The 26763-nt window shown below is 34.3% G+C and overlaps 3 protein-coding genes across 5 annotated transcripts; 1 reads left to right on the top strand and 2 right to left on the bottom strand.

Moving 5' to 3' along the window:
* Positions 1–1616: 1616 nt before the first annotated feature.
* On the bottom strand, positions 1617–13496 carry LOC116007038 (phospholipase D zeta 1-like). 3 transcript variants are annotated; one of them, XM_031247607.1, is made up of 20 exons: positions 13072–13496; positions 10881–10982; positions 10637–10755; positions 10381–10522; positions 9960–10124; positions 6931–7104; positions 6397–6639; positions 6201–6317; positions 5900–6039; positions 5665–5814; positions 5258–5414; positions 4944–5187; positions 4707–4825; positions 4451–4561; positions 3711–3908; positions 3134–3235; positions 2687–2818; positions 2522–2587; positions 2288–2349; positions 1617–2215 (listed from the first exon to the last, which is right to left on the bottom strand). In XM_031247607.1, exons 1-20 carry the CDS (start codon positions 13282–13284, stop codon positions 1978–1980), a joined length of 2994 nt encoding a protein of 997 aa, XP_031103467.1. In that variant the 5' UTR covers positions 13285–13496; the 3' UTR covers positions 1617–1977. The 3 variants fall into 3 exon arrangements, with proteins under 3 accessions (XP_031103467.1, XP_031103468.1, XP_031103469.1); XM_031247608.1 differs by lacking the exons at positions 1617–2215; positions 2288–2349; positions 2522–2587 and adding an exon at positions 3992–4138 and having other exon boundaries at positions 3108–3235; positions 13072–13495; XM_031247609.1 differs by lacking the exons at positions 1617–2215; positions 2288–2349; positions 2522–2587; positions 2687–2818 and adding an exon at positions 3992–4138 and having other exon boundaries at positions 2916–3235; positions 13072–13495.
* Positions 13497–15330: 1834 nt separating this feature from the next.
* LOC116007106 lies at positions 15331–18672 on the bottom strand. The gene is made up of 8 exons (XM_031247699.1): positions 18334–18672; positions 18186–18252; positions 17283–17322; positions 17054–17186; positions 16638–16709; positions 15996–16076; positions 15751–15812; positions 15331–15654 (listed from the first exon to the last, which is right to left on the bottom strand). The coding sequence occupies exons 1-8, from the start codon at positions 18592–18594 to the stop codon at positions 15588–15590; spliced, it is 783 nt and encodes a 260-aa protein (XP_031103559.1). The 5' UTR covers positions 18595–18672; the 3' UTR covers positions 15331–15587.
* A 3708-nt stretch (positions 18673–22380) lies between these two features.
* On the top strand, positions 22381–24587 carry LOC116006353 (F-box protein PP2-B15-like). The gene is made up of 3 exons (XM_031246688.1): positions 22381–22753; positions 22897–23015; positions 23894–24587. The coding sequence occupies exons 1-3, from the start codon at positions 22448–22450 to the stop codon at positions 24348–24350; spliced, it is 882 nt and encodes a 293-aa protein (XP_031102548.1). The 5' UTR covers positions 22381–22447; the 3' UTR covers positions 24351–24587.
* Positions 24588–26763: the final 2176 nt, after the last annotated feature.

Raw genomic sequence — 26763 nt, 5'->3', positions numbered from 1 at the left:
AAAAACTCAATGTGTGGAACCTGGGGAGCAAGGCCCAAGAGTGGGAGCCACCTGAGCGAGACATAAAGGACGAATGGGGCGTGGAAAATCAGAGAACGAGGTTCTGACAACTTACCTTCCCCGAGATGAGTCAGAAGACAACCCCCAGGCACATCATCGACGCGAGCCAAGCTCAAAGGCAACTTACCTTCCTCAATGCGAGCCAGATGACAACCCAGGTATATCACCAATTCGAGCTGAGCTTGAAGGAGACTTACCTTCCCAAGGCAAATCGAAGAATCACCCAAACGTATCACCAAGCTTCATGAATGCCCCAGACCCCACCTAAAAACTCAAAATTTGACAACAACAATTCGTGGCAGAGTCTGTAGGATATCCAGGGTGCTAAATCAAGTCCTCTAGAAATAAAGGCACACTATTTTTTTTTTGGTGATAAAAACAAAGGCACACTATAAGTCTATGCTTGAGGCACTCTGCACTGGGCTTGAAAGCCACCTACCACATTGAAACTGAGTTGATGGGTGATTCGACCATGTTTGTGTTAACACCACCAAGTCTATACCAAACCAAACTCAACAACCACATTTATAAGGGGTCAAGAATCATACCAAACCCCACCTGAGGGTGCATAGTCGGTTCCACCCCGATCCCATCTCCAAACAAAATAGAAACACTAGAGACAATGTAGCCTTAGAGATATTGTGGGTCTCACCGTCAACCACATCTTCAAGCAAAAGAAAGATACCAAAAGCAAAAAAGAGCTATAGTCCTCCCAAAGACTCAACATTCGAAAGTAACGATATAAAGGACTACTTAAGAACGGTCGGGATATGATACTAGCTCGAGCCCCTAAAGTCAGTCACGAGCACCCCATATGCTCAGCTTGGACTCGATAGGCTCACCGCGGGCCATGGTGTACTTGTAGTTATTACTCTCTCTCTCTCTCTCTCTCTCTCATTGTCAACTCCTCACAATTGCACATATTTTACTTGTTCCAATTACACATATATATTTTACTTATTTAATAGTTTAATTGTACACTTTTTAAGTTTAATGACTGAGTTAATTTTCTATATAGTCCTCGACTATAATGATTTTACTTAATTTAGTCCTAAATGACTTTTTGTACTCAATTTAGTCATCAATGATTTTACACAATTTAGTTCTTTGTTAAAAATTTTGTTAGAAAAAGGGTTTTAATGATAATTTCTCATCCTTCATCCCATTTGAGATGATTCCTTCTTATTTTTTGTATTAAGATCCACGCAGAAATGTAAATCTTCGTACCCAAATATTTATTTACTCTGTATTTATTTATTTAGGATTGAAGTTGACTTGGTACGAAAATTTACATTTCTACGTAAATTTTAATAGGAGAAGAAGAGGAAATCATTCCATTAGGATTCTATTTCTAACCGTCCACTAACATAATTTTTAATAAAAAACTAAATTGTATAAAACCATCAAATCGAAAACTAAATTAGTACAAAAGGTCATGTAGAACTAAATTGTGTAAGACCACTCTAGTCGAGAATTATACTAGGTATTAACTCAATTGCACAGAAATCATAAGTTGGTGATGTTTTTCTCTTAAATATACGGTGATGAATCCTCCATTAGACATAAAAACCTCGATATTAAATTAGATTAGAATTGTTGTACGCACAACACACGCACACGAGTCTCTGCGTTCTATGTTCAACCAAAAAAAAAAAAGCGACTTCTTGAATACTAATGTCAAATTGTACGCAGAATGATGCTTCTCTCTCCATTTTGAATTAACAAACTAGTTGTATGCAGCCATATTCTCTTAAAAGTGAATTTGGCCTCGGGGGATATCTTCCCACTGTCAATGTAGAATTGTTACCTCCAATCTGCCTGCCCTAAATCAGTGCATCTACTCGTATACATGTAACATGATAGGTTCTCCAATACAAGTGGAAGTCCTAAAATGCATACTCAAATTCTAATATATGCTCAATGAAAAACATGAGGGTTAGTATAAAATTCGGGATCAATAAACACTGGTCTCAAATCTTCTTCACGCATGAACTCCAAGGGAAAATGAACAAGATGTCCTTTAATCGACTTTACCCTCTCTGTTGGATTCACTATCGTGACTTTATCATCAACATAAACTCGAAGTTTTTTGGGAGCAACTCCTAAATCAACAGTGTTGTGCCTCAGTCTTTCTTTACATTGTCTCAGTGCAGACCTGTATTGTATTTGGTGATCGAAATGAGATCAAAGACCAACACAAACAAAAAAAGTTTTGGGAGTCCAGTACCTTGAGTATATAAGGTCATTTGGGATGCAAGAGAAGACGTCTTGGTAGATAGTGGCATTCAACTGTGAAATGAGTAAGACATTTCGAGATTAGAACTTTGTGGACCAAACAAGATCTAATATCATGCTCTAATCTAGGCCAAGGTCACTCAACTGTGCTATAATACACATGGGTCAAACCACACTAAAAAACTAAATCCAATCAATTAGCTAGTCTAACGCATCATTTTCTCACCTTAGCAGTTGAGAGCCACAAATCTTTGTATGTAGAGTCAGCTATAGGATCCTTGATTTGAGAAATCTGGAAAACGACAGATCAAAGTGAATTGCACATAGTGTTAAGAAGGAATTTTCATATTGCTGAGAAGAAAGGCGTCTGAAGTGAACCATCGCCACTAACCTCTCCAGTACGCAGACCCAAGTGCTCTGCCCATAATGACACCCGAAGGCTAAAAGCAAACCTTCCAGCCTTCCAAGGCTTTCCATCCATCGACGACTCAATAAAATCTTTATCTTCAATGACTACAGCAATCTGAGGTCATCAACTTTTCGTCACACGAAAATTCTATCATGTCCTCAAAAAAACAGACAGAATTCTTGCAATTGGAAAATGATGTGATTAAAAAAAATTTGGGAAAGGAGTCCGAACTGAAACAAAAACAACCTTATGTATAACTCAGAAGTTCAATACACTATACAATATGACAAAGAGAAGGGTTCTAGAAGCATTTATCTATGTAGGGGAACTTCAAGGTCTAAGATCTGAATGGGATGGTCTACCAGGCCTTGTAACAATGTAACATCAACAAACAAATTAATACCTGATAACATAGAGATTGCAGATTACCTCGGAGTCTCTAGATCCTAGCAAGCTTCTATCATTAATATTAGATGATCCAACCAACGCTATGCGGTCATCCACTATCATGAGTTTACTATGGACATAAACCTGCAGCAGAAATTGAGAAGAATTTGAAACTAGTCAATGGTACTTCCCCACTAACTTCCCTCTCGGGAGATTGGTATAGGCACATAATCTACCTCATATCTCTTGCTCTTGTAAGAGGATCATTAAGAAGTTCAAACTAAAAATTGCTAATATGGCAAAAGTCAAAAGATGTTACGAGTGCAACGAAATCAAGCATGGCCACAAAAGGAAATCAGTGAGGTCATTCATCACATAGGGACACAAGGAAAACCAAATATTATGAGAAAGGAAAACTCAAAGTGTAAGCCACACCAAAAGAATCAAAACAGCAATTTTAAAGGTCAGTGAACATAAGTTTGACTTATTTAAACAAAAGTTTGACTTATTTAAACATAACTACATAAGAGTCGAAAGGAAAGTGAATCTTGATAAATAAGATTGATTTGACTTATTTAAACATGCACATATTCTTGTGAGAGTGCTTCATAGAGAGTACCTGGCTTGTGACCAATGGACAGCTATCAGAAAGTTGGCCATAAGTTCTGAGACCACAGAAAGATATGTAATCAGATGCTTTTTGACCTAGCAAGGCATTAAGATTATGCAGTATAGAGTTTTGTCCCCTGCAAATTGTTCGGTATTGCCAATGCATTATGGCTCTCACAGATGCTGCTCCACTGTCATCCAGACCCCCCTGTAATTTGCAAAAATAGATTAAAAGATTAATACGAATAACTCAAAACAAACATTTTTATGTTGTAAACCAAAAAAAAAAACCTGGTATCCCGGTAAGAGTGGGATGACGATTATGACCCTGAAACATTTCTTTTCTTTGTATGCCAGCAATATGCGTTTGTATAAAGCATCAAGCACTCGATTCTGAATGATTTCATCCCCAGAGAGGCCAGATATAAAAAATTGGTTCTGGATGGGGACATTCCCAGAGAAAGTAATAGCAAAAGTTAAAGTTTCCATTGGATATCCAGAATAGAAAATCTACAAGTGCACTGGCACTGCTAGGAAATTCACTACAAGGTTCATTTATGGTTTTTTTTTTTTTTTTTTTAAATTTTAGTTCAGTGTAAATAAATGATCCACCTCAAAAGAATTTATTCCCCTCGGCTTGATGCTTGCCAACTAGTGATATTGTAAGTACAGTATATGAGGACCTATTGGAGTTGAGCAACAAAACTACTAATGGTGCACACAATTAGATCATAAGCCATACTTCGTTACCTCAATGTAGACAAAGTGCTCAGCATTCTCAATGAGAGAACAATAAGCTGTGTGAATACTGTCTTCAGTATAACTTGTTCCAGCCGACCAATGGCTTACACTTCTGATAACCTATGGCACATTAGACATTAAATATATAGGTATTTGGAGGGTAATTTTCCTTTAGTTAACATGAAAGCAGTATGAAAGGATGGAGGCTTAGAGCTTACCACCTGAAATAATTATTAAATTAAAAAAAAAAAAAAAAAGTCCCAACCTGACAGGAACAAGGGGTCCGAGGACCAGCTTCTGCTAATTCATCAACTGAGACCTTTTCCCACCAACCATCTTGCAGGTCAGTTGTTTGATCTAGTGGATCTAATTGACCACAGACATCTGAAAATTTTCATCTCCAGATCTAAGATTCAAGTGTTAATAAGAATGGTAAATGGAAGTACAGATCTCACAAGCTTTTGCCAACTGATCAAAAGAGGCATGGGAATAGAGTACATACCATCTAGTGTGTTGTTTAGATTGGAAGCTTCCATGCCACTAGCTTCCTGGGGCAAAAGCAATGGTATGTCTTCAGGAGGTGACCCTGAAGCAAATAAGTCCTGTCCATTTAAGTCTTTTGCATCCACTTCAGCATTCTTACTTTCAATGTCTACTTCTTGGCTTCTTCCCAAGTAATGTGGGATAACCATGTGGTGTTTCGGCATAAGTAGTGGTATTTCTTGTTCATTTGCAGCTTTGCTTCTCTGTTGAATATGAAGTTATATTAGCAAATTGAAACTTTTAGAAGGAGCAAAGCAAAGGAATGAAAGAAACCTTAGCATGATTCCAGCGCTGAACAAAATGCCTTGCAATATCTCGGCATGGGGGTCCCCAAAGTGCACAATGGACATCATGCCAAGGCATACGTGGATATTTTTCTCGGTCCAGTTCATCTCTCATTGCATCTTCCCACGAATTTGGTTCAGATTCCCTGTATAATCCAAATAGGAATATTCCATATAAGAAACTCCACATGAAACATGAAAATTCCAAACACCAGAGATTGTTTAGTACAGTCAGTATTTTAATGGTTTTCACTTAATTGATTTTAAAATCCCAATTAACTAGTTCAACAACTACCCTACAGTAGCTTGTCTATCCTAAGTTGAGTGTAAATTGAAGACTGAACTATACAATAATTCTCTATCATAAGTTGGGTGTAAGATGAAGATTGAATTCACCTTGGGTTGTAATAGTCCTTTCCGGGCCATAAAAAAGGAGGGTAATCACCAATTTTATGTTCAACTGTATCATAACGGCCAAAGCATAAGTCCAATCCACCAATAAAGCAGATATGATGATCTACAATAACAATTTTTTCATGATGTGACCTGCATATAGTGAGCACTTCTAGTCTAGTTTGCATATATCTCAGGTTGATGACAAAGGTAATAGTGGATAATTCTAATGGCATACCAGTAATAGATTCCTGCAGATAAATGGTTAGGATAGCGTAAAACTTTCACATTCTTGTGAATGCTAAGAAGCTTCTTTTTACTGTATAAACTGTTAATTTTTAATGCAAGAGCAACCTCCTTGTACAGAAGAATGAATATCTGCATAAAATTAAAATTCAATTTTACTGAAATTTGATCAATGATTCCTGAAAAGTAAAATAAACAAATAAAAATATAAATAGAAAATAGAACACAATCTATAAACTATCTACTTTGGTGAGTTCAAAATATGAACAATAAGAAATCATTTTGTAGTGCACCTGAACCCCTTGATTAGCTTTTGCTTCAAGTAAAACATCTAGTCTAGAGGATCTGTGATTATGAAATGGGCGTCGTAAATACAGTTCAGGGCAAAGCCACCATCCAGTAATATATATCTGCATATACAACTAGCAATTATTTCCATCTTCAAACACCACAGACAAAAAAGGTAATCTAGAACTTAAAGAGCTGAACCTCAGATTTGGCACTCTCTATTGATGAAGCAATTGCTCCAAATGCTGCCTTTCCATCTATAAACCACTGAACATGACTGCCATCCTCAGTCAATCCTCTTTGTGGAGCAAAAGAACCAAAGCGGTGAGTATTACACCAACCTTCTTTGGGCTTCAGACCAGCCTCATTAATTGCAGAAACCCAGTCTTTTACTTTAGCAGAGCTTGCAGTTCTGAATTTTATGCTTTGATTCCCACAAGAAACCTTTTGACAAATCCAAAATGTGAGAAAGCATAGAAAGCTTGCAACCAAAAAAAGATGTTGGGGACAAGGAGAGATTGGAATGGAAAGAAAAGGGGTAAATGACTTGAGGGACATAGGGAACAAGAATAGTTGATTTCCACATCTCATCTCCAGGTTTAGTCAAAAGTTTTTTAAATTGTTGAAAACAACATTTTAACTGGTAAAACAATTATTAACACTCAGAGAGGATGATATTCAAGTTAAAAAGTTTCAATACCAGTGAATAGTGATAAAACAAGTCCAGCAGCTGACCTTAAATGAATAACGCAAAGGATTGTGTTCCCTTATTTCCTCTGCCAAATTTACTTGCTCCTTGCCCTTACCATTAACAGCAGGAAGGGCATCGAAAACAAATATGTCCAACAGTTCGATGTCAAAAGGGTTTCTTAGTAAAGCTAAGAAACCAGGCTTCAGAACAGCCCAAACCTACAATGCACATAGATAATTAACAGCATAAGCTTAAACATACATTCCTATCAGAGAAACAACAATAAGCAGGGTAAGTTTTTATATCAAGAATCTACTATTTATTTAACATGAAAATTCAAAATATGCTAATGAACAAGAGAAATGATTGAAACAAGAAAAAAAGAGACTTCAGGTAAACACTACGTTACATCATATTGGAAGACCAAAATGATTCCAAGCCCCTATTGATATTACTTTTTGTAGTGTTCTAAAGATACTTAGGAAAAAAGCAATAATCCTAAAACTAGAAATCTGGAAAATAGTGCTATGCCCTTTTGTCACTAACATTTGTTAACTGTTAAATCCAAATCAATAAAATGGTCATTGGCCCAATATGTTTATTGCATTATCTAAAAATGGTAACACCGCTAGCAATCAAAAATGTTGATTTCACTATGGACTAGATACTAGATAGATTATGGTCATTCTAGCAATTGAGGACAGATATGGGAAAAGGCAATGTTGGAGCTAATTCACTAATGAGACAGCATGAACACTTAACATAAATTTATAAGTGATTGTATGTATTCAATGCATGAATGAAATGCAGAAAATAGTAAGTGGGCACGAGTGATTTTAACATGAAAATCACGGTCAAGCCAAACTCCATTATTCAGGGCCAATCCAAAGGTTTTATAGGCCCCTGGGCGGAATTTTAAAAAAAAAAAAAAAAAAAAANGGAATTTTAAAAAAAAAAAAAAAAAAAAAGGGCCCCTATATGAAAAATGTGTTTTCGGATGATCAATTTGTTTTCTTCTTTTTCTTCTTTTTTTTTTTTTTTGCACTTCCGAGTGAATGTTTTTTAGGCAACATTGTATAAAAAAAATTATTATAAAATCGATCTTAACAAAAAAAGGAACAAAAGCAGCTGGGACTTATATGAATCAATCAATCCGAATCAGTCAATCGAAAATCTTTAAGTATTTGAATGGTTGGTGTGGCGTAGGTGCGACCGACGACCCTTATACTCATGGGCGGCGTGAGCGGTGGGTGTGTGACAACGTCTCTTTTAGTCTTTGTGAGTTCAGTTCTTAACTTCCAAAAACAATTAACCCTATTTTTTTTAATTATATAATAAGTAATTATATATATATATATATATATATAGTGCCAATTTTTTTATTTGCGTGACCCTGTGCTGGTAAATAAGTGAGGTCCTATCAATGTATAAATAAACTATGAATTGATGAAAAATTGCAAAGAGAAAAATGCAAAAAACTTAATTTTGGCCAATGTAGTCACAAATACATATACTAACTATTAGGTCAGGGCTAGACTAGGGGCCCCCAAAATTTTGGGACTCTGTGCGGTTACATATCTTGCACGCCCTAAAATCCGATACTATATATATATATATATATATAGATATATAATACTCCGTATATCTTATGGCTTATGGGCCCCTATAGAGATGGGCCCTGGACAGGTGCCCACCCTGAACCCCCCTCAGGGCCGGCCCTGCCATTATTTTTAGGTGTTGGTAGTACACATGTAGAGTTCGTGAGCTAAAGTGTTTTGTATAATATCTAACAGAGCATTTATGACTTGGCAAATTATATCGTGCTCATGCAAGCTGGACTTGGGTATACTCTAGGTTCATTATTAGTGTACTACTAGTACATATTTAGTTGGTTCATTATATTTTGCTACAAGTTTATTTTTAGTTTATTGCAAGTCAAAATGAACCTGTAGTACATTAAAAATGAACATGCAGCATACTAAAAATGAATTTGTATCAAGGGTCCATCCTTTTATCATGTTATGTAAGCCCTGGTCCACAATATAAGCATTGTTATGACTTCACTTAGGCCTAGTGATGTCAAGCGGGCCATGCCGTGCCAACCCGACACAAGACCACATGGGGTGACACTAATGTGGGGCATGCCATGTAGCTCACATTAGAATGTGAACCGTGCCAACCTAACCCACATTTTAAAAATGCTAGCCCAGCCTGACCCACTTTAATCTATAAAAATATTTAAATTAATCTTTTAACAAAATTTTAAGTCTATAATTATAATTTATTCTTTTTAAATTTTAATTTACATTACAATTATAAAATTTTAATTTTATTACATATTTACATATTTGTATAATTGTTAAATTGTTTATTATTTATATATTTATAAAGTTAAAATTTATACTTTATAAATTAGATAGTTACAATTTTAGAAATTAAAATTAGTTGAAGTTACAATGAATAAAGTTAACCAATTCATAAAGATTCACGTAATTTATGGTATCATTGTGAGCCTCCTTTATAAAATGTTTTGAATAAAGTTAACCAATTCATATGATGTACATTTAGTTTAGTGTTTATGGTCATTAAGGTTTAGGTTTATAGACATATAGAACAAATATTATGAACATAGTATAGGATGAATGTTATTAAACATTATGGGTATGTAATATAATGTTTATGTACATTAAACTTTGTTTTTATGAACATATAGAATGAACATTATGAACTTACTATAGTGTGAATGGAAATACATATGATGTACATTTAGTTAAGAGTTTATAGACATTTTACGTTTATGGACATATAGAACAAATATTATGAACATAGTACAAGATGATGTCATTAAATATGATGCACTAGTTAACACTTAATATAAAAAGATGTTGTTTTGGACCATAGTCTACCATGAAAGGTGGACCCTGGTCCACGATATTATTTGCCCATATTACCCCAATAGGCATAAACAATAGCTCTTTATGGAAAAGACTAGGATATTGATAAGAGTATTTTCATTAAAGGGCATTAAGCATTATGCAAAGAACATTTGAAAGACTTCGTTAAAAGAATTTACCTTTTGCCAATTGTTCTTGCAACAACCAAACCGATAACACATAGAACATCTGGAGTCACCATCTGAAATTCTGGGTAAATGCTTAACCATTACATAGTTTTCTTTAAGCTTGGGGCCATACTCAGGTAAAAATGATAACTTGGAGACCTCCAAAAACTTGATGACCTATCATCAGACAATTAATGAAAACAATACATTAAAGAAAATAGAATAATGTTATTTCACAAGCAAGAATTCTAACTGCAGTATGTAAGAAGAAGAAGAAGAAGAAGAATGGGGAACCAATTATTAAACTTAATGTCTATACTCATCTCTCCGTTGATAATACGATATCAAAATTCATTTTGATTTTCAACTTCAGTTCCTTTCATGAGAAAAGCAACATGTAATGTCTTAAAAAGTTAAGAGAATCAAATTCCACCTCACTAGTGTTTACAATGTCCAAGTTCCCCAGAAAGCAATTCAGATAATCTTGCATTGCACTTTTTGCTCTCTCCAGGATGGCACATTGCCTCCCCAATGAAGGGCGAATGATTGGCAAAGCAGCTTTAGATGGAACATGTCTGCATGATTAAGTTGTGTACAAGAAACGTCACTGTTACTGCAGAAGAAAGCTTTGTGTGGTACTATTAGCTATGACCTATTTACTGGGTAAACAGTAGAAGTTTTGTCCTCACCTGTTTTTAACACAACCATGTTCATTATATGCGGGGACAACTCCATCATCAGGTTCATCATCGTATTGCTGAGATGTAATCTGTTCTCGTATTCCTATGTGGTGAAGCCATTCCTTAACCTGCCATTTGGAGATCATATAAGGCAATAAAAAGTTAATCAGATATTCATCCAAGGCACAATAGTCAAGCCTCAGAGCTCCATGCATTAATAAGAAGAAATAAGTCAAAACTGAAGTCAGAAAACCTGCTCTTGTTTCTCATGGAATTCCTCAATTACTGAGCGCTTCTTCAGTGCAAAGTGTAAATAAATAACTTGAGAAGCCCTCTTCAATAAGATCCACTTGAACTGTTAGTGGAAACAAGAGGAAATACGCATTACCATATAAGGGTAGGAGCACTTGCTGGAAAAACATAATGCATGCAATGTTTCTTGACAAGATTAAAGAAGTCCACAATCTCAAGAAAGCAAAAAAAGAGTATATGTTCTTTCTGAAGGCACAGGATATAAGTATTTATAGAAACACTTCTCAACTAGTTATTTTTCTAAAGCATGGAAAGAAAGGAGTAACTCCCAAAAGTTTTTTTTTTTTAAATTGTTGGAAGGCATTTCAAAATATGGTCTCTGCATGCATTAGCTGCAAAAGCAGACAAAGTCACAAAATCAAGAATGTGGTGTGTTTAAAATCTAAGGTTGGGCCAAGGTCACTCAATTGGGCTATAATGCAAATGGGCCAAACCATCCAACCAATTAGCTAGTCTAACCCATGGCCTTATAAACCCATATATTCTCTTGTGGGACTCTTAACATGGTGCATAGAAATATAGAATCCGTTCCCAAAAAAAAAAAGAAATGTAGAATCCAAACATGGTATACATGGAGGTAGAAAAATGTCTTTTGGCTCCAAATCAAGATAACAAGCAAAAGGCATTGATCAACTCCTAGTTAGGTTCAGCAATCAAACAATAGTAAGTATATCATAACATCAGCCAGCCAATCCAGAGTTACGCCTTAAACTCAGTATGATCAAAAGGTTTGAATTTTATCAAGAAAAAGCTTCAGAAACATTGTTAATTAATGCTCCACTGTCAACTTCAAGTATTGCTTGCACTGTCATTTGACAACTGGAAATTCATTTAATATTAAACTTCAAAACTTGTCTAAAATTATTCAATCCTATAATTCTCAATGTCAAGGAACCAAAGATCAGAGATCATGCTAGAGATATTTCACGCACTCTAAAGCCCTGATTTTCCGTATGGATGTGCAATCCATCATGGCATGCATTTCAGTAATTCAGAAAGACAGCACTTCCTTACACGTAAAAGATCCCTGAAAAATTAGTTTGAATGGCTGATACTGAATTGATAAGTTCTTGTTAACCGGACAATTCATGCAAGGGAAATCTGCCAAGATTCGTGCTTTTCTATTAAAGCATGTACTCCCATTGCCCCCTGCTATCTAATATGAATCTGTGATACCTTAAAGCGAGTGTTCGTCATCTGACTCTATTCCACCAGCATCCCATATCTGATATGTAATGAATATTTCCTCCATAAAGGTAACAGGAAAATGCACCCAGCAAAAAGTCAGCCATATTAGCTGAACATTATTGTTTAAAGACACTTGGTTTTTATTAAAATCATCCCAAATTCCTACCATGATAACTGGTACATACATTAAATATAAATTTTAAAAAATCCACTTTGGCTAAAATAGATTTAAGCAGTTCTTATACACTGGAAGTCTGGAAAAGAACCCCCAAAAGAAAGAAAAGAAAATCAAGTAACCAGTTTTTTAGTACTATTGACTCTATTACAAGCTAGTATGACCTTCCCTCTAGGGCCACAGAAGTGGCACAGTTCTATTGTTGGAACTCAGAATAAAACAGAATTTTAGGAAAATACATCTACAACATCAATTTATTCCCTAAAGTATAACTAATAAAATATCACACCCGCAACCATATATACATTATGATCCAAATATAGAACGGTGCTCGTGAGTGCGAATATATATGTACTCATCCATATGCGCGCGCATAAAAGACATAGTTACAAACACACAGAATGCATTTATTGGGTTTATCGAGGCAAACCCCACTCCTCTTCCGAGTATGTGAGTAAACCCTCGCCCTGTGATCCTAGCCGGCAAAGGACCACAAGGAGGTTAACCAGCCTAGGTTGCCCATAGCTGACCGGCTCAAACCCGGGTGGCAGACGGTTTCGAACTCAGGACCTCACGGCCGCGAGCGTCTTGGTCTTGCCACTCAGGCTGCCCTTACGGGCCACAGAATGCATTTATGAAAATACACAAGTGTACAAACTCAACAATGAATAAGTGGCTACACATGTACACACGTATATATACATATAAAAGGCATACAATATAAATACGCGCAGAAAATAGTCCAGTACTACATAGCTAGGATGCTTGCCTGTTTGTATCGGAGTTCAATGGTGTATGTCAATAGCAAGGGGCTGAAGCTGATGTCTCTGGGCTCCGGTCTGGACACCGAAATAATACTCGCTTTTGGCAATTCATCGAAAATCCGCGCCGCCTCGGCGTGCAACCGGAGTGAATGCGACGACGAAGACAGCGCCGCCGACGACGACACGTAATTTTCTCCGATCAAATTTTCCGTCAACATTGCTCTGCTCTACACTTCCTCTTCTTCTTCACTCAGTCAATTCCAATAATGATCGAAAGAAATCCTTTGACCACTTCATTTCTCCAAACTTCAAAGATTAACCGAATAAACAAAAGTGAAAATTCATCATTTGCACATGAAGTTTTTGGCTTTCTCTCAGTTTATGAAGACGAGTGCGATTATAATATACGTACGGAAGAGCTGGAGAAGAGTAGTCCTAGTGAAGTCCAAATATTGAATTGCCACGAATATTTTAAGATTGACACAATGACACGTGGTGGAGTAATTCAGGTTTCTATGGCAGTAGGTAGAGAACACGAGAAGTTGTAGTAGGCATACTTATCAATCAAAATTGTTTGAATGGTATTAAGTTTGCTCCCAAAGGGGTTGATAAATGGAAAGAATATAACCAGTTGGCATGAGCTATGGTTGAAATGCTACTAATAAACTATAAGGGTGTGTTTGGTTGGTGGGTTTAGGCATAAGGAATCTGTATGAAAGTGATTGTTTGTGTTTGGTTGATAGGTTTTGTGAATGCTACTATGGGTTTAGAATAACCCATTAATGACAAAACTCATACCCTTATTAAATAAGGGTTTCATCTCTCTTCCTCCTTTCTTCCTCAACTATTAATAATAATCATTCTCATTCCACCCAATTACCAAACGTGTTAAATACTTTCACCAAAACTCATTACTATTACCAAGTATTTGACTCATGTCGGCCAGCCTTCTTCTAAATTTGGAAGAATGCAACAACGGTCATGTCGACAGTGACATTCTTCTAGACTTGGAAGAAGACCGTGACGCCTTCCTCCAAAAAAAAAAAAACAATGAAAAGCTACAGCAATAGTGAATGGAAGACGATCAGTGGTAACGATAAGCATGGGCAGTAGCCAATAGGCAGTGACGGTGAGGCGAGGCGCGGACGGTAATGAGTAATGACCAAATTTAGAAATTTTTTTCTTTTTAATATTATTATTAATTAAAAATAAAATTTAATACAATATATCATTTGCCAAAAAAAATATAATATATCATTTTTATTAAAGAGTTTATTACCGAAATGGTCCCTCGACTATTGCGAAATTACCAATTTGGTCCTCGACAATTTGTCGTACACAATTAAGTCCATCGACTTTGAAAATTTTAACCAATTTGGTCCTCCGTTTATTGTGCCGTTAAACATCCGTTAAATCAGGACCAAATTGGTAATTTTGCTATAGTCAAGGGACCATTTCAGTAAAAATTAATTACCAATTTGGTCCCTTGACTATAGAAAAATTACCAGTTTGGTCCCGATTTAACGGATGTTTAACAGAAAAATAAACGGAGGACCAAATTGATTAAATTTTTAAAGTCGAGGGACTTAATTGGTCATGAAAAATTGTTGAGGACCAAATTGGTAATTTCGTAATAGTCGAGGGACCATTTTGGTAATAAACTCTTTATTAAATATATTGAAGCCACACAAGCTTAAAAAGATCTAATCATCAAGTAATTTACCGGTTACCTAAAGGTAACTTACAAAATAATTTAATTGCACCTTTTTTTGTAAGTTTGAGGTTCTGATTTGAGCTTTTTGAAGTTGAAGGCTTATTTGACCCTTATCCCAAGAAAGATTAAAATATTATCAAATCAAATTGTACATTTGTACTTGAAGAAATTGAAAAAATGTTACAATTGTATATACTTTGTTTATTTAATAATCCAATGAAATATATATTTAATAATCCAATTGCATTCGTTTTAGGTTCAATAACTCAATTACACAAAAATAACAATAGCTCAATTATATTTAAAAAATAAAAAATAAAAAAACACAATAAAATCAATGGTCTATTTGACAATTTTTTCCTATATGTTGGGTAAGGCTGGTAAAGCGGTCATGGCTGGGGGATTATTGGACGGATGCCGGTAAAGCTCCTAAGGGCCAAGTCCAGCACCTAGCCTGTCTCGAACAATGTGACAATGGTATATAAGTAATGAAATAAGTTGCACTTTGCTATTAGCTATAGCTTTTGGCGTTAGTGGTAAGCGCTTGATCTTACTATACAAAATGGCCAAATATTAAATCAATTAAACAAAGAGTAAAGTGCGGCTACACAAGAAAAGTTAGTGCAGTTAGGTTACTTACATAGTTACATTGCTGTTAGACTTCATTTCCCAACATGTACTCCACACTCAACAAAATATGTACTAAATGAAATATGATTGTTGTAATCTATATACCAATAACTGGTTCTGGGAATGAGGAGGTCTGAAGCCATATATTCTTACTGCAATTTGGTGAATATTTCGCTTTCAAGTAAAGTTCCAATTCCGACATTGGCAATGAACCTTGGCAAGAGAAACCATGTAATCGTCGGACCTGAGAATACATAAAACCAGTTAGAGTTTCTTCATGCTTGTATCATACATTCAAAGTAATGTATAATACTATGCATTCAAGTAGTCCCCGTCAGACCTTGATCCATAAAGTGATTGACATGAAGCAATCAGATGAACTTTCGATCTTTCTGAGTCCTTCTGGAAGAAGAAAATGCCAAATAAATCATCATCATGCAATAGAATGTCAGCCCGGGAGATTAATCTGTTCTAGTTAAGTCCATGTTCTCACAGAAGTAACAAATTTATTCGGGATACCATAGTTAGTATTTTAAGCAAACTGAGCAGTTGAAATCATAGATTGGTTTGAGTTCGGAATGAAACCTGAGATTCATAATATAGCCCGGCATAGAGAGAAGCATAGAAGTACTCATTTGGCTGCCCACTGGAAAATGCCGCAACAAGCTGTGCAGTCAGAATAAACGCGCTTCAATTAGAGACAACTTTCTCAACATATATGCTAAGATTTCAGAGAACATTCGTATTGCATAGTAGACAATACAAAAGTACTGTACTTCAGAAAAAAAGGTTTTCAACCCCCTCCTCTTCCTTATCTCTTCTCCCAAAAAATTCTGTTGTAGAAGATATAATTACTTCATATTTAAAGGAATCAGTGCATAAATACAATGTTGTGAGGATAAACTACGTAAAAAAGGACTACAGAATAATATCCATATACAGAAAAATATCTCCTTCATTTTTGTTTAATCTGAAAACATGATGCTGTTATGAGTTCCCATTATAATAGTTTGAACTTGGTAAGAACATATTCTCATATGCTATTTAGAATGGTGGGCTCAGTAAGGAAAATATCAATCCTCCCATTCTGATTAGGAAACTTTACGTAAAATTTTATTTGCAATGAAGACTCTATTGTCCTGTAGAGCATATGGTTAGCCAGATACATTTGTTGGGAGTACAAAGCTCAGTTAATGTTAGAAAGTCATTCAAGAGAGAAATCAGCACCTTTTCTGGGTCACCACCATCCTTAAACATGTCATAAGCTTCTCTCATAACAGGTCTTGGATCTCTACCGACCTGCATTCAAAATGAGTTTGTCATGTAACTATGTAAGTGTTAATATCCTTCGTTTTGTGTCACCATAGATCAGAAGAACGACCTCAACGAAGTGACATACAAATATTTAAAAGAGAAATCGGGAAATCACAACTATATTGCTCTAAACTGGGCCATTAAGAAGCTGAATATTTTTATTGTCATTATCATGGCAGAAAACTAGATCAAGTTCCACTATAACAACATTTCTGATGAGTAATGAGTAATCGCAAAACATGTTAAAAGTAAGAATATCCAAGCAATTTGACCATCCATTTATCTGCTAATTAAATGGTTAATGTTGTGCCTGGTTGCTAATTATTTACCACAAGAAATCTTCTTCTAGCTTCATCAACTCCATACAATTGAGCCTCACAGAGAAAGCACCATATTGACTCCTCCGTGTCATTAGGATTCTTGGCAACATCTAACCGGAATTGCTCTGCACCTTCCTCAAACCTATAAACAAATAAAATCAATTTTAACTTTGTAGTGTTTACAGTTTATTTTATGCCACCACATAGTGAATTAATAAATATTGAAAATTTCCATTACCTATCCAGATAATATAGTGACAAACCCCTTTGCCAAAGATCTGATTACCCAAAAAAACAGAAATCTACATTACTAAAAATTGAGGTCCCATCTGTATTTTGGCATTCACCAAATCAAAGATCAACATATCCACAGTTTTCAATTTAAAATTACAAGTAACAAGTTCATGTTCCATAATAAGATATGGTTAACATAAAGTGATTGGTTCAATAAGCTAACGGTGGCTCAAGTGAATAAAACGAGTATATGCTATAACCACCAGAAATTTTGTTAGTAAGGAAGTTGCACAATATGGTTATCAGTAATTTCAGAAGTTGATTGAGACTTGAGAAGAAAAGGCATTAATCGTGCTTGCTTTTCATTTGGTGATTAAAGTAAGTCAATAAGCTAATTATAGGCCACAACCAGCACAAAAATCTGTTACTAAGAAAGTTGCACCGGACATTATAAGAAAACTGCAGAATCTTATTTGTGACAACAGAGTAAAATGTACATGATTATGACCTATACCTTACTGATCCAAGGGAAAAAAGGTTCGAAATTTTGGCGGGTGCACACAAGTCAAGCATTTCAGGCTCATTTTGAAACTTGTTTTGAACCCCTGCTATCTAGGCTTTATGCTATACAATTCAAACTCTTTCTAAAAGGGAATTGTATAAATACACCAGTGCAAATCCACATCCATTGGGACAAAGGCTCCTTCAAACCAACTCTAATGGGAATACTTTGATATTCAATTGATCAATTCCTCATTCAACCATTATGCATTTCGTGCGTATAATATATAAAATTAAACCTCTCAGAGAACCCGAACTCACTTTAACCCTACCCCTACTGAAAAATATACTGACAGATATAGCTAATTTTTCTAATTTTAACATGGAGCTCAATAAAGAATCTCACATTCTTCCTGGCGAGGATCGAGCTCAATTGCCTTGTCAAACTCCACCAAAGACCCCAGCACATCACCCTTCAATAAACACAACGGGAGTCGATTACTCCTATAAACAAGCTGCCTTAGTAATAGAGGAAGAAATGCGAAAACTCTTACCTGTCTGAAGAGAAGCATTCCACGGCGAACGGCCATCACCGCTTCGCGGGCAGAGTTACCGCCCGTTATTGCATCCCAGAGGCCCGAAACTGAAGGAAGGAACAATCTTCTTGATAGGCTACGCAATGGGCCACGAAGGGTTCGGGTTGTTGGAAGAGTGACGCCCAAGTAGTGTGAGACATTGACATTAATGGGTTTTGGTAAGGGAGTGAAGGAGGTTAGGACTTGAGGCTTGAACTTGAACGTATGGGTTATCGCCATTGATGAAGGTAGTGGAGCTCAGGGAGAAACGATAAGGCAACAGCTGGTTACTGCGCTAGCAACATTTGGGCCCGTGTTAGCAAAGGTAGAATCGATGAACAACAACACAAATATCATTTTATAAATAACTAATATTTTTATAACGGAATGAATTTGTTATAATATTTTAAAAATATTTAGATCCATATATAATTATATAAATTATAACATCGAATATTATATAATGTAATTGATTAAATTGGTTGAATTAATTATGTTTTTTGATATTGGATAATGAGTGAAAGAGAAATTGGTTCTCAAAATAGAATATTTTAGATGGAATTTGGGTGGGAAAAGTTTATGTAGCTTTTGTCCCACATTGGTTGGGAATGAAGAGTTGATCCACTATACATATATACAGGAGCCTTTTTATGACTATGTAACTTGTATAGCATAGATGCTCTCTTTCGCGTGGTACGCGGCACAAGTGAGCGGAGGTTACACAAAGAATTAAATGTCATAATTTAATGTTATTTCTCTTCTCTCATCCTGTACTAAATTCGTATGATGAGTAGCATATTTGTATAATCATTGAATACACCCAACAAACACTTGTTTTCTCCTCAAAACTGGTCATCTTATCCTTCAAGCTATTTGCATTTCATCCCACGTTCTAGTTCGTCGGGCTCCAAGTTTGTGTGCTCAAACGCCGGAGTCGTAGTACGTTTTATCCTGTGAAACCTAGACTGCAACGCTCCAGCACCCCGGGAGGCGGTAAATAAGGTTTTAAGAACAGTAGCAACACAACTCGTGCTTTCAACCAACCCGAGATCGTCCAGTTTCGTCCCCAAATTGTGTTCCAGGTTTATTTAACCTTTTGTGGTTTATTTTCCTGGTGTAATTATCCTTATTTATTGTATTTTTCATTTTCTTTGTGATTTTTGAGAATCAGATTCTTACAAATTGTGACCATGAAATAAGGATTGCCAAACATACGAATGGTACATACCAAACACTACCATTTCTGTGTTGCAATTGGGGATTAATACTAATTAAACCATAAATTTAGTACCCTTCTTGAGTTATGATGAATTATGACCATGGAATAAGGATTGCCAAACAGACGAATGATACATACCGAACACTACTATTTCTATGTTGCAATTGGGGATTAATACTAAAATAAAAAATAAAAAAAAAACACTCATGTCTCACAATTGAAGGTGTCAATATGTCAATTGTTACTTCGAATTAATTGAAAAAACGACAATATTGATGTTTTCCCGAAAAGACACGACTAAATTAAGTGTGATATGAAAGCCTTTTGTATTTGTTAGAGGTCTATGAATTAACTAATAGCATCTATAATAGTGAATTTTGGGTGGTTTTCGTAACTTTTAATGTATATGTAGAGTAGTGATACAGAGATAAAATATTTAGGATTCTTGTAGAAGAGATTGAGTTCTTGTCTCCACAGTAGACCCCACTAATAAAAAAATTATCCTAATACGCGTGAGGCGCACATAAACGCCTAGCCGGGGGCGTGCACACCATGCACCAGGCTAAGCGCATAAAACATACTTTTTGTTTTTCATTTTTTCTTTAATTTTTCAAACTTGTTTTATTTTTTTCCTTTTCTTTTTTCTCACATTTTCCTCTTTCAATCGCCCCTACTTGGCAACCTAAAAACTCATAAAAAACTCAACAAATGAGGTTGCTCTTCTATTACATGAATTCCCTATCTCTACTCTCTCACTTTTACTTCTGATGTGACAATGAATGATTAGTTATCTTCATCTTGTGAGTCTCATGAAAAATGTCAACATCAAAATTTTGTGGGTGACATTAAGGGTGTGTTTGGTTCGCACATGAGAATCGGAATCGGTATGAGTATCAAATATTTGGTAAGGGTAATGGGTTTTGGTGAAAGTATTTTGCATGTTTGGTAGTAGAGTGGAATGATAATGATTATTAATAGTTGGGGAAGAAAATAGGAAGGGAAATGAAACCCTTATTTCATTAGGGTATGAGTTTTCCAATTAATACGGTATTCCAAACCCATAATAGTATTCTAAAAACCTATCAACCAAACAATAATAATCACTTTGATACCCATACCTCATGTCTAAACTCACCAACCAAACACACCTTGAGTATAAGTAATATTTTGCATTAACTAATTATGAATTTTACTTTGATACTTAGTCCATATGCACCTATAAGATTTTGGCAATTGCAAAGTCTTGTTGACATTTTTTTTTTCACTTATGTGTTGCAATTCTAATACTGCAGAATTGCAATTGTTGCAATTCTGGTGTTTGAATTGCAACACCATTCAAGAACAACTTTTGAATTTTTTATTATTATTTTAATTATTAACAGTACTTTATTGATAATTTTTTAATAAGCTTATATAAAATAGGATCACTTTTAAAAGAAGAAAAAAAAAAAAGAAATTGCATGGATAGTGACTGAATAATGAATAATTACAAATTTAATAATGTGACATTTTGAAAGTAATTTAAGAGAAGATTGCATGGGTGAAGATAGTATTAGATTTAGGGGAAATGGTCAAATAAACCCCTAAACAATACCTGAAAAGTCAATTAGGCCCTTGAACATTTAAAAAGTGCAATTAGGGTTCAGGGGGAAATTCGGCGACCGGAAGTCATTTTCAGGAAAAATGCCAATTCTGTGGTCAACGGAATCCGTTGACCACATTTTCCGGATGTTCCCAAACACCCAAAGCCCGAAAAATGATTTCCGAAAATCATTTTTCGGGCTACCAAACACACCCTAAAAGCCAAGATCTTGTGATCCCGTGGCGCCAGATCGCACTCCTATTTGGAAGGGGTTGGGTTCAAGTCTCAATGGAGGCGATAAGTAGTACTCAATAATCTTATGTGTCAATTTAAATTTTAAAAACTTTCATTATAAAGAGTAGGGGTGGGCATTTCGGTTTGGGTTATTCGAACGGTTATCGGTTCGATTCAGTTAAAAATCAAACCGAACTGGAAAATCGAATGGTTTATATATATATATATATATTATTTATATTATTTATATTATACCCAAATTTTTTATATTTATAAATTTCCTCAAATATATATACTAAATCCTCAATTTTCTAACCCAAAATTTCACAATTGTTCTTTGTTCTTAATTTTTTTCTACGAGTATGTGATGTTGCTATCCCAGGGCAGACGCAAATGAAGATGTTGGTTCGGATTAGACTTAATTTGAAATATGTATTGAATTGTGTACTTAGTTTTTAGCCTTTCCAAATTTAAATTATTAGTGAAAATAAATAAATAGTTATATATGCAAAAGAACTAGGGAATGTTTGAGTCTTCAAACGGAATCGAAATTCGAACTGAAACCGAACTATTTCAAATCAAACCGAGACCAAATCGAACTAAAGTTTGAAACCGAAAAAACCGAACCCAAAAAAAAAAAAAATGAAAACAGAAATGCCACTCTTAATAAATGATGTGTATAGTAGGTCATTAAAAACAACTTAATTGATTCTATTAAAAGAATTTGGTGACATTTATAATAAGAAACAAAAAATGGAAATATATCACTTTTGTTAATAAATTAAATATAATCTTTTTCAAAAAAAATTAAATATAATCTTTACAATCTGTAGTGTATGAGGGTGTATCCCGTGGAACATGACAAATATATATGATAATACGAATGGGAGAGAGTAGGTTATTATACCATATTTTAGGTGGTCGTTGATTGGTCAAAAATCAAAATCTAAATAACGTGGGTTACATTCTAATGTCCTCATATGTCCTATCCATGTCGTCATCTTTAATTTCTTGCCAAACCATGTATAAAGTCCCTGGCAAGTAAACCAACGCAAAAAATGATATATCAATCTGCGTTTCCTCCCTCTATGACCATGGCGTCCAACGAAGCATCTCTCGATCTTTTACCCGAAGATTGTGTGGTTCAAATCCTTTCTCACGTGCCGCCCCGCCTCGCGTGCCGATCGTCGTTGCTCTCAGCAACTATACGCGCCGCCGCTGAATCGGAGCTGCTATGGGAGACGTTCTTGCCGTCGGATTATCGAGACATCATATGCAGATTGGTTTCTCCCATAATGTTTGAGTCCAAGAAAGAGTTGTTTGTCAAGCTTCTCAGCCCTCTTCTCATAGATGGGGGCCACAAGGTATGTTGTATCATTTACATTACATTTTAAGTAATTATATTCGTGGCTCTGATCTGACCTGCTAGCTTCCATTTGATTAATTGTGGCCACAAATGTTTTGTGTATGTATATCTGGTTATATTTTGTGTTTTGTAACCATGCAGACATTTTGCATTGATAGAGAAAGCAGTAAAAAGTGTTTAACCTTGAGCGCGAGGGAGCTTTCAATTGCTTTCTCTAGAAATGCCCTCTACTGGTGTTGGAAGCCCCTCTTGGGTTCTAGGTAAATTCCATTCTTAAGTTTTCAAATTTTACTCACAAAAATTGTAGTTTTTACTTATATAAGAATAATAAGATACTCAATTCATGTTTATTTATGTTATGTTATTATATAATTCATTATTCTTCCAAACATATCCCAACCAAAAAAAACACAAATTAAACTAAGGTACCTTTACATTATGCTTTGAGATATATCTATGGTTTGAGTCGGCAACTATGAATAACTTAATTAAGCTGATTTACCATTCTATGATATTTTGCAAGTTAGAACCACAATATTATTCTTTGCTAGTTAAGATCATACAACGATTTTCACTTAAAACGAACACATTTAGATAACGGCCATGAGCTTTTCTCATAAATTAAAGGCTATTAATTATTTATAGCAAATTTGTGCAAGACACATTATATTAATTCCTCCTCCTCTATATAATGAATTCTTATTAAGATACTATAATAAGTTATTGTTATTGAATAATTAATTATTGGTTATATATTTAAATTATTAATATTAATTGGTATAAATTTTTAGTCACACTTGCCACCTTGAGAAAACAAAAGAAAAACAAAAATTTTATAATGAGCAACATCTTTTAAACATCTTTCATTTTAACATTAAAAAATATTATTTGAAACAAGTTTTGTACAATATTATATAGAGTTAATGCCATATGAGTCATCCAACTACAGTGGTTTTGCCACGTTTAGGCATAAACTTTCAAATTGACCGTTCTTCGACTTTCAAATTGTTACCATCCGTAGTTCAAATTAACCACTCATGGTCCTAGATAATATGAACAAAATTTGAAACAAGTATTCCTAATGCTTTACCACACACTCGAGATAACTTTTATTATCCATCTTCTGTTTTCTTAACAGGTTCCCAGAAATTGTTGAGCTTATAATGGTCTCTTGGTTGGAAATAAAGGGAAACATGAACACTCGAATGTTGTCTCCATATACAACCTATGGGGCATATTTTATCTTTAAGTTGGCAGGTCGTGCATTTGGCCTGGACGCTTTACCATCTGAAATTTCAATCAAAGTTGGAAATCACCAATCAGATAGAATCATTTATTTGCGTCAAAATTCCAACAACAAACAAGCAATGGAACGACTTTTCATGCTGAATAGGGTTGAGACTTTAAGGTCAAGGCTTCATGAACAACAAGAATGCACGATTCATGAGCGAGATGATGGATGGTTGGAGATAGAATTGGGCGAATTTTACAATGATGGAAGTGAGAAGGAGGTTCAAATGAGCTTTAGAGAGGTGAAGGGTGAGCATCTAAAAGGAGGGCTCATTGTTGAGGGGATTGAACTCAGACCCAAGTAACACATCAAGAATTAATTGCTTCATCATCTCATGTTTAATTAAAAAAAAAAAAACAAACAAACAAACAAAAAGAGGTTGTTTAATTATATTTATTAGGTAGGTAGGCATACATATATTTGTAGAACAAATTAATTGTCCTGCATTGTTTCACTTATTGATTAATAGATTAATTGAATTTTGTATTTCTATTGAATTGTAAGTTTCCTACTCTTGGTGTCAATTATTGTTTATTGGAAATTAGCATCAGCTAGGATCCTTAGGCCCGTTTACTAACTAAAAATTTTCTCCAATTTTCTAGAAATTTAGAAAATTGAAAAAAAAAAAAAACAGAAAACATGTTTACTAACACAGTTTTAACACTATTAAAAACTGTTTTCTAAATGGAAAACAGAATCATCTATCATCTAGTTAATCTATCAAAATCATCTATCATCTATTAAATTACATGTCACTGTAACCACATTCTCACCATTATCTACTTACATATTTATTCATTACTATGATTACATTCATTATCAAATCATCTTCTTTTATTTATCACCATCCTCTATCTTTTTCTACTTTCATGACTTATTTAAACATAACTTATTTGCTTATGCTTAAAATTATATATCATTCACATTATCAAAATTAAAAATTGAAATTTATACCACGTTTTATATTTTGATTGAACTCAATTGATTATTGGTTCAAATATTTTAAATTATGTTATATCGAATACAACTTTGGTCTAGATATCGAATATCGAAATTTCACATATATTACTATATTAGAATTCAAAATAAAAATGATATCTTATATACATGTCATTCAAATGAATATATATAAACATATTTTAAACATTAGCTCAAAAAATATTAATATTATCTAAACTAAATTTTATGTGAACTTAATAGGTTATTGGTTCGGATATATTTTTATTTATGTTATATACATATATAAATTTGGTTCGGATATCAAATGTAAATATTTTACATATATTTGACTTAAAAGTAAAAATTATATTTATTCTATTTAAACCAAATATAATTTAAAATATTTTAAATATAAGGTCTAAAAATCACTCGAAATTGCACTTATTGTTCATTTTATAACATTAATCTAAAAAAATAAATTTGAAAAAATAAGTGTTAGTAAACAAGAAACAGAGAATGAAAACTGAAAAATTAGAAAACAGAAAACTGTATCTGTTAGTAAACATGCCCTTAAGCTTCTAACTTTTGGTGCTGAGTGCAACAATGACCACCCCTCAGCCCTAGTCCTATCATTTTATATGTCCAGGTCGTCATACCAACGAAGGAAGTCATACATGAAGTTAACATATAGTTTCAAAACACTTCAAAATGCGATAAAAATATTCATAACAAAAAATAAAGCATGGTTAATTGGATAAAATGGCTAGAATATAAAATACACTACTATATAATAAATAACACTTCTTCTATATTGATATGAAAATTATAAATACATTTTCTTTTAGGTAGATCAATTTCAAAATTTTCTAGATTGATTTGAATGCAAAATAGAAACTTATAGACTACATCGACTGTAGATGATTCATAAAAAGAAAAAAAAAACATTTTAAATAACTTAAACAAAAAATATATTTCATATAAATTAATTAATCAAGCTAAATAATTTTTACCAAACATAACTTATTATAAAGCTCACAAAATAACACACACACACAACAGAAGTCTTTTACCACCTATCCCATCCAGAAAAAAAGACTTATATTTTGAAATTTAAAATTGTTCTCCTTTTTAATATAGATTAAATAATAATATATGTGCCAAGACCTTGTGGTCTAGTCGTCTATTGGCACCCGGTTGCACTCCATATAGAAGGAAGTGGGTTCGAGCCTTAGTGGGGTGATATTAACTTTTTGTGCTTCTGTGTGTGTGTGTATATATATATATATAATGACAATGATCTATCTCAAAATATCTTAAAATAGTTGAAATTATAGTAATGAATGAGTTATGTTCAAAATAATGGCAAAGATTCATAGTTGTAATGATTGTGTTCAAAATAATGGTAATGATTAGTAAGTTATAACTATAATGATTTATGCTCATAATATATTAGTGATTTATGCTTTAAATACCTGAAAATTATTGAAATTAGAGGTTGTTTGGTACTTTCTCATCAATTAAATTCCTATGGAATGTTTCGAAGGGATATGTTTGATGAAAATAACTTTATAAAGAAAATTAATTAACGTGTTTGGTGTTACCCTAGAAACATAACAATTAAATTACTCGGAAAATTAATTAACACGTTTGGTTCGTTTAAACTTCCTAGGAAAGTTTTTATAATCTCTAATGTATCATTGCAATAAAAAAACATTAAAAAAAATATAACAAATAATCGAGAGTTAATAAATTACTTGTAAATTAATAAACCATATGCC

This window comes from Ipomoea triloba, chromosome 15 (genome assembly GCF_003576645.1).
Source record: "Ipomoea triloba cultivar NCNSP0323 chromosome 15, ASM357664v1".
Taxonomy (NCBI): domain Eukaryota; kingdom Viridiplantae; phylum Streptophyta; class Magnoliopsida; order Solanales; family Convolvulaceae; genus Ipomoea; species Ipomoea triloba.
The sequence above is the reverse complement of the archived record's forward strand: the minus strand, read 5'-3'. Positions and strand labels throughout refer to the sequence as shown.

What these genes read in the sequence shown, in the direction of transcription:
- LOC116007106 (XM_031247699.1), bottom strand. Translation starts at nt 18,594, where the DNA reads ATGGCGATAACCCATACGTTCAAGTTCAAGCCTCAAGTCCTAACCTCC. An exon ending in CTAGAAGAAGATTTCTTGTG is followed by an intron (nt 16,710 to 17,053) that starts GTAAATAATTAG and finishes TTTTGAATGCAG; the next exon opens with GTCGGTAGAGATCCAAGACC. An exon ending in GGCTATATTATGAATCTCAG is followed by an intron (nt 15,813 to 15,995) that starts GTTTCATTCCGA and finishes TTCTTCTTCCAG; the next exon opens with AAGGACTCAGAAAGATCGAA.
- LOC116007038 (XM_031247607.1), bottom strand. Translation starts at nt 13,284, where the DNA reads ATGTTGACGGAAAATTTGATCGGAGAAAATTACGTGTCGTCGTCGGCG. An exon ending in TCTGCAGGAATCTATTACTG is followed by an intron (nt 5,815 to 5,899) that starts GTATGCCATTAG and finishes CACTATATGCAG; the next exon opens with GTCACATCATGAAAAAATTG. An exon ending in AGCGCTGGAATCATGCTAAG is followed by an intron (nt 5,188 to 5,257) that starts GTTTCTTTCATT and finishes CATATTCAACAG; the next exon opens with AGAAGCAAAGCTGCAAATGA.
- LOC116006353 (XM_031246688.1), top strand. Translation starts at nt 22,448, where the DNA reads ATGATATATCAATCTGCGTTTCCTCCCTCTATGACCATGGCGTCCAAC. An exon ending in TCATAGATGGGGGCCACAAG is followed by an intron (nt 22,754 to 22,896) that starts GTATGTTGTATC and finishes GTAACCATGCAG; the next exon opens with ACATTTTGCATTGATAGAGA. An exon ending in AAGCCCCTCTTGGGTTCTAG is followed by an intron (nt 23,016 to 23,893) that starts GTAAATTCCATT and finishes TTTTCTTAACAG; the next exon opens with GTTCCCAGAAATTGTTGAGC.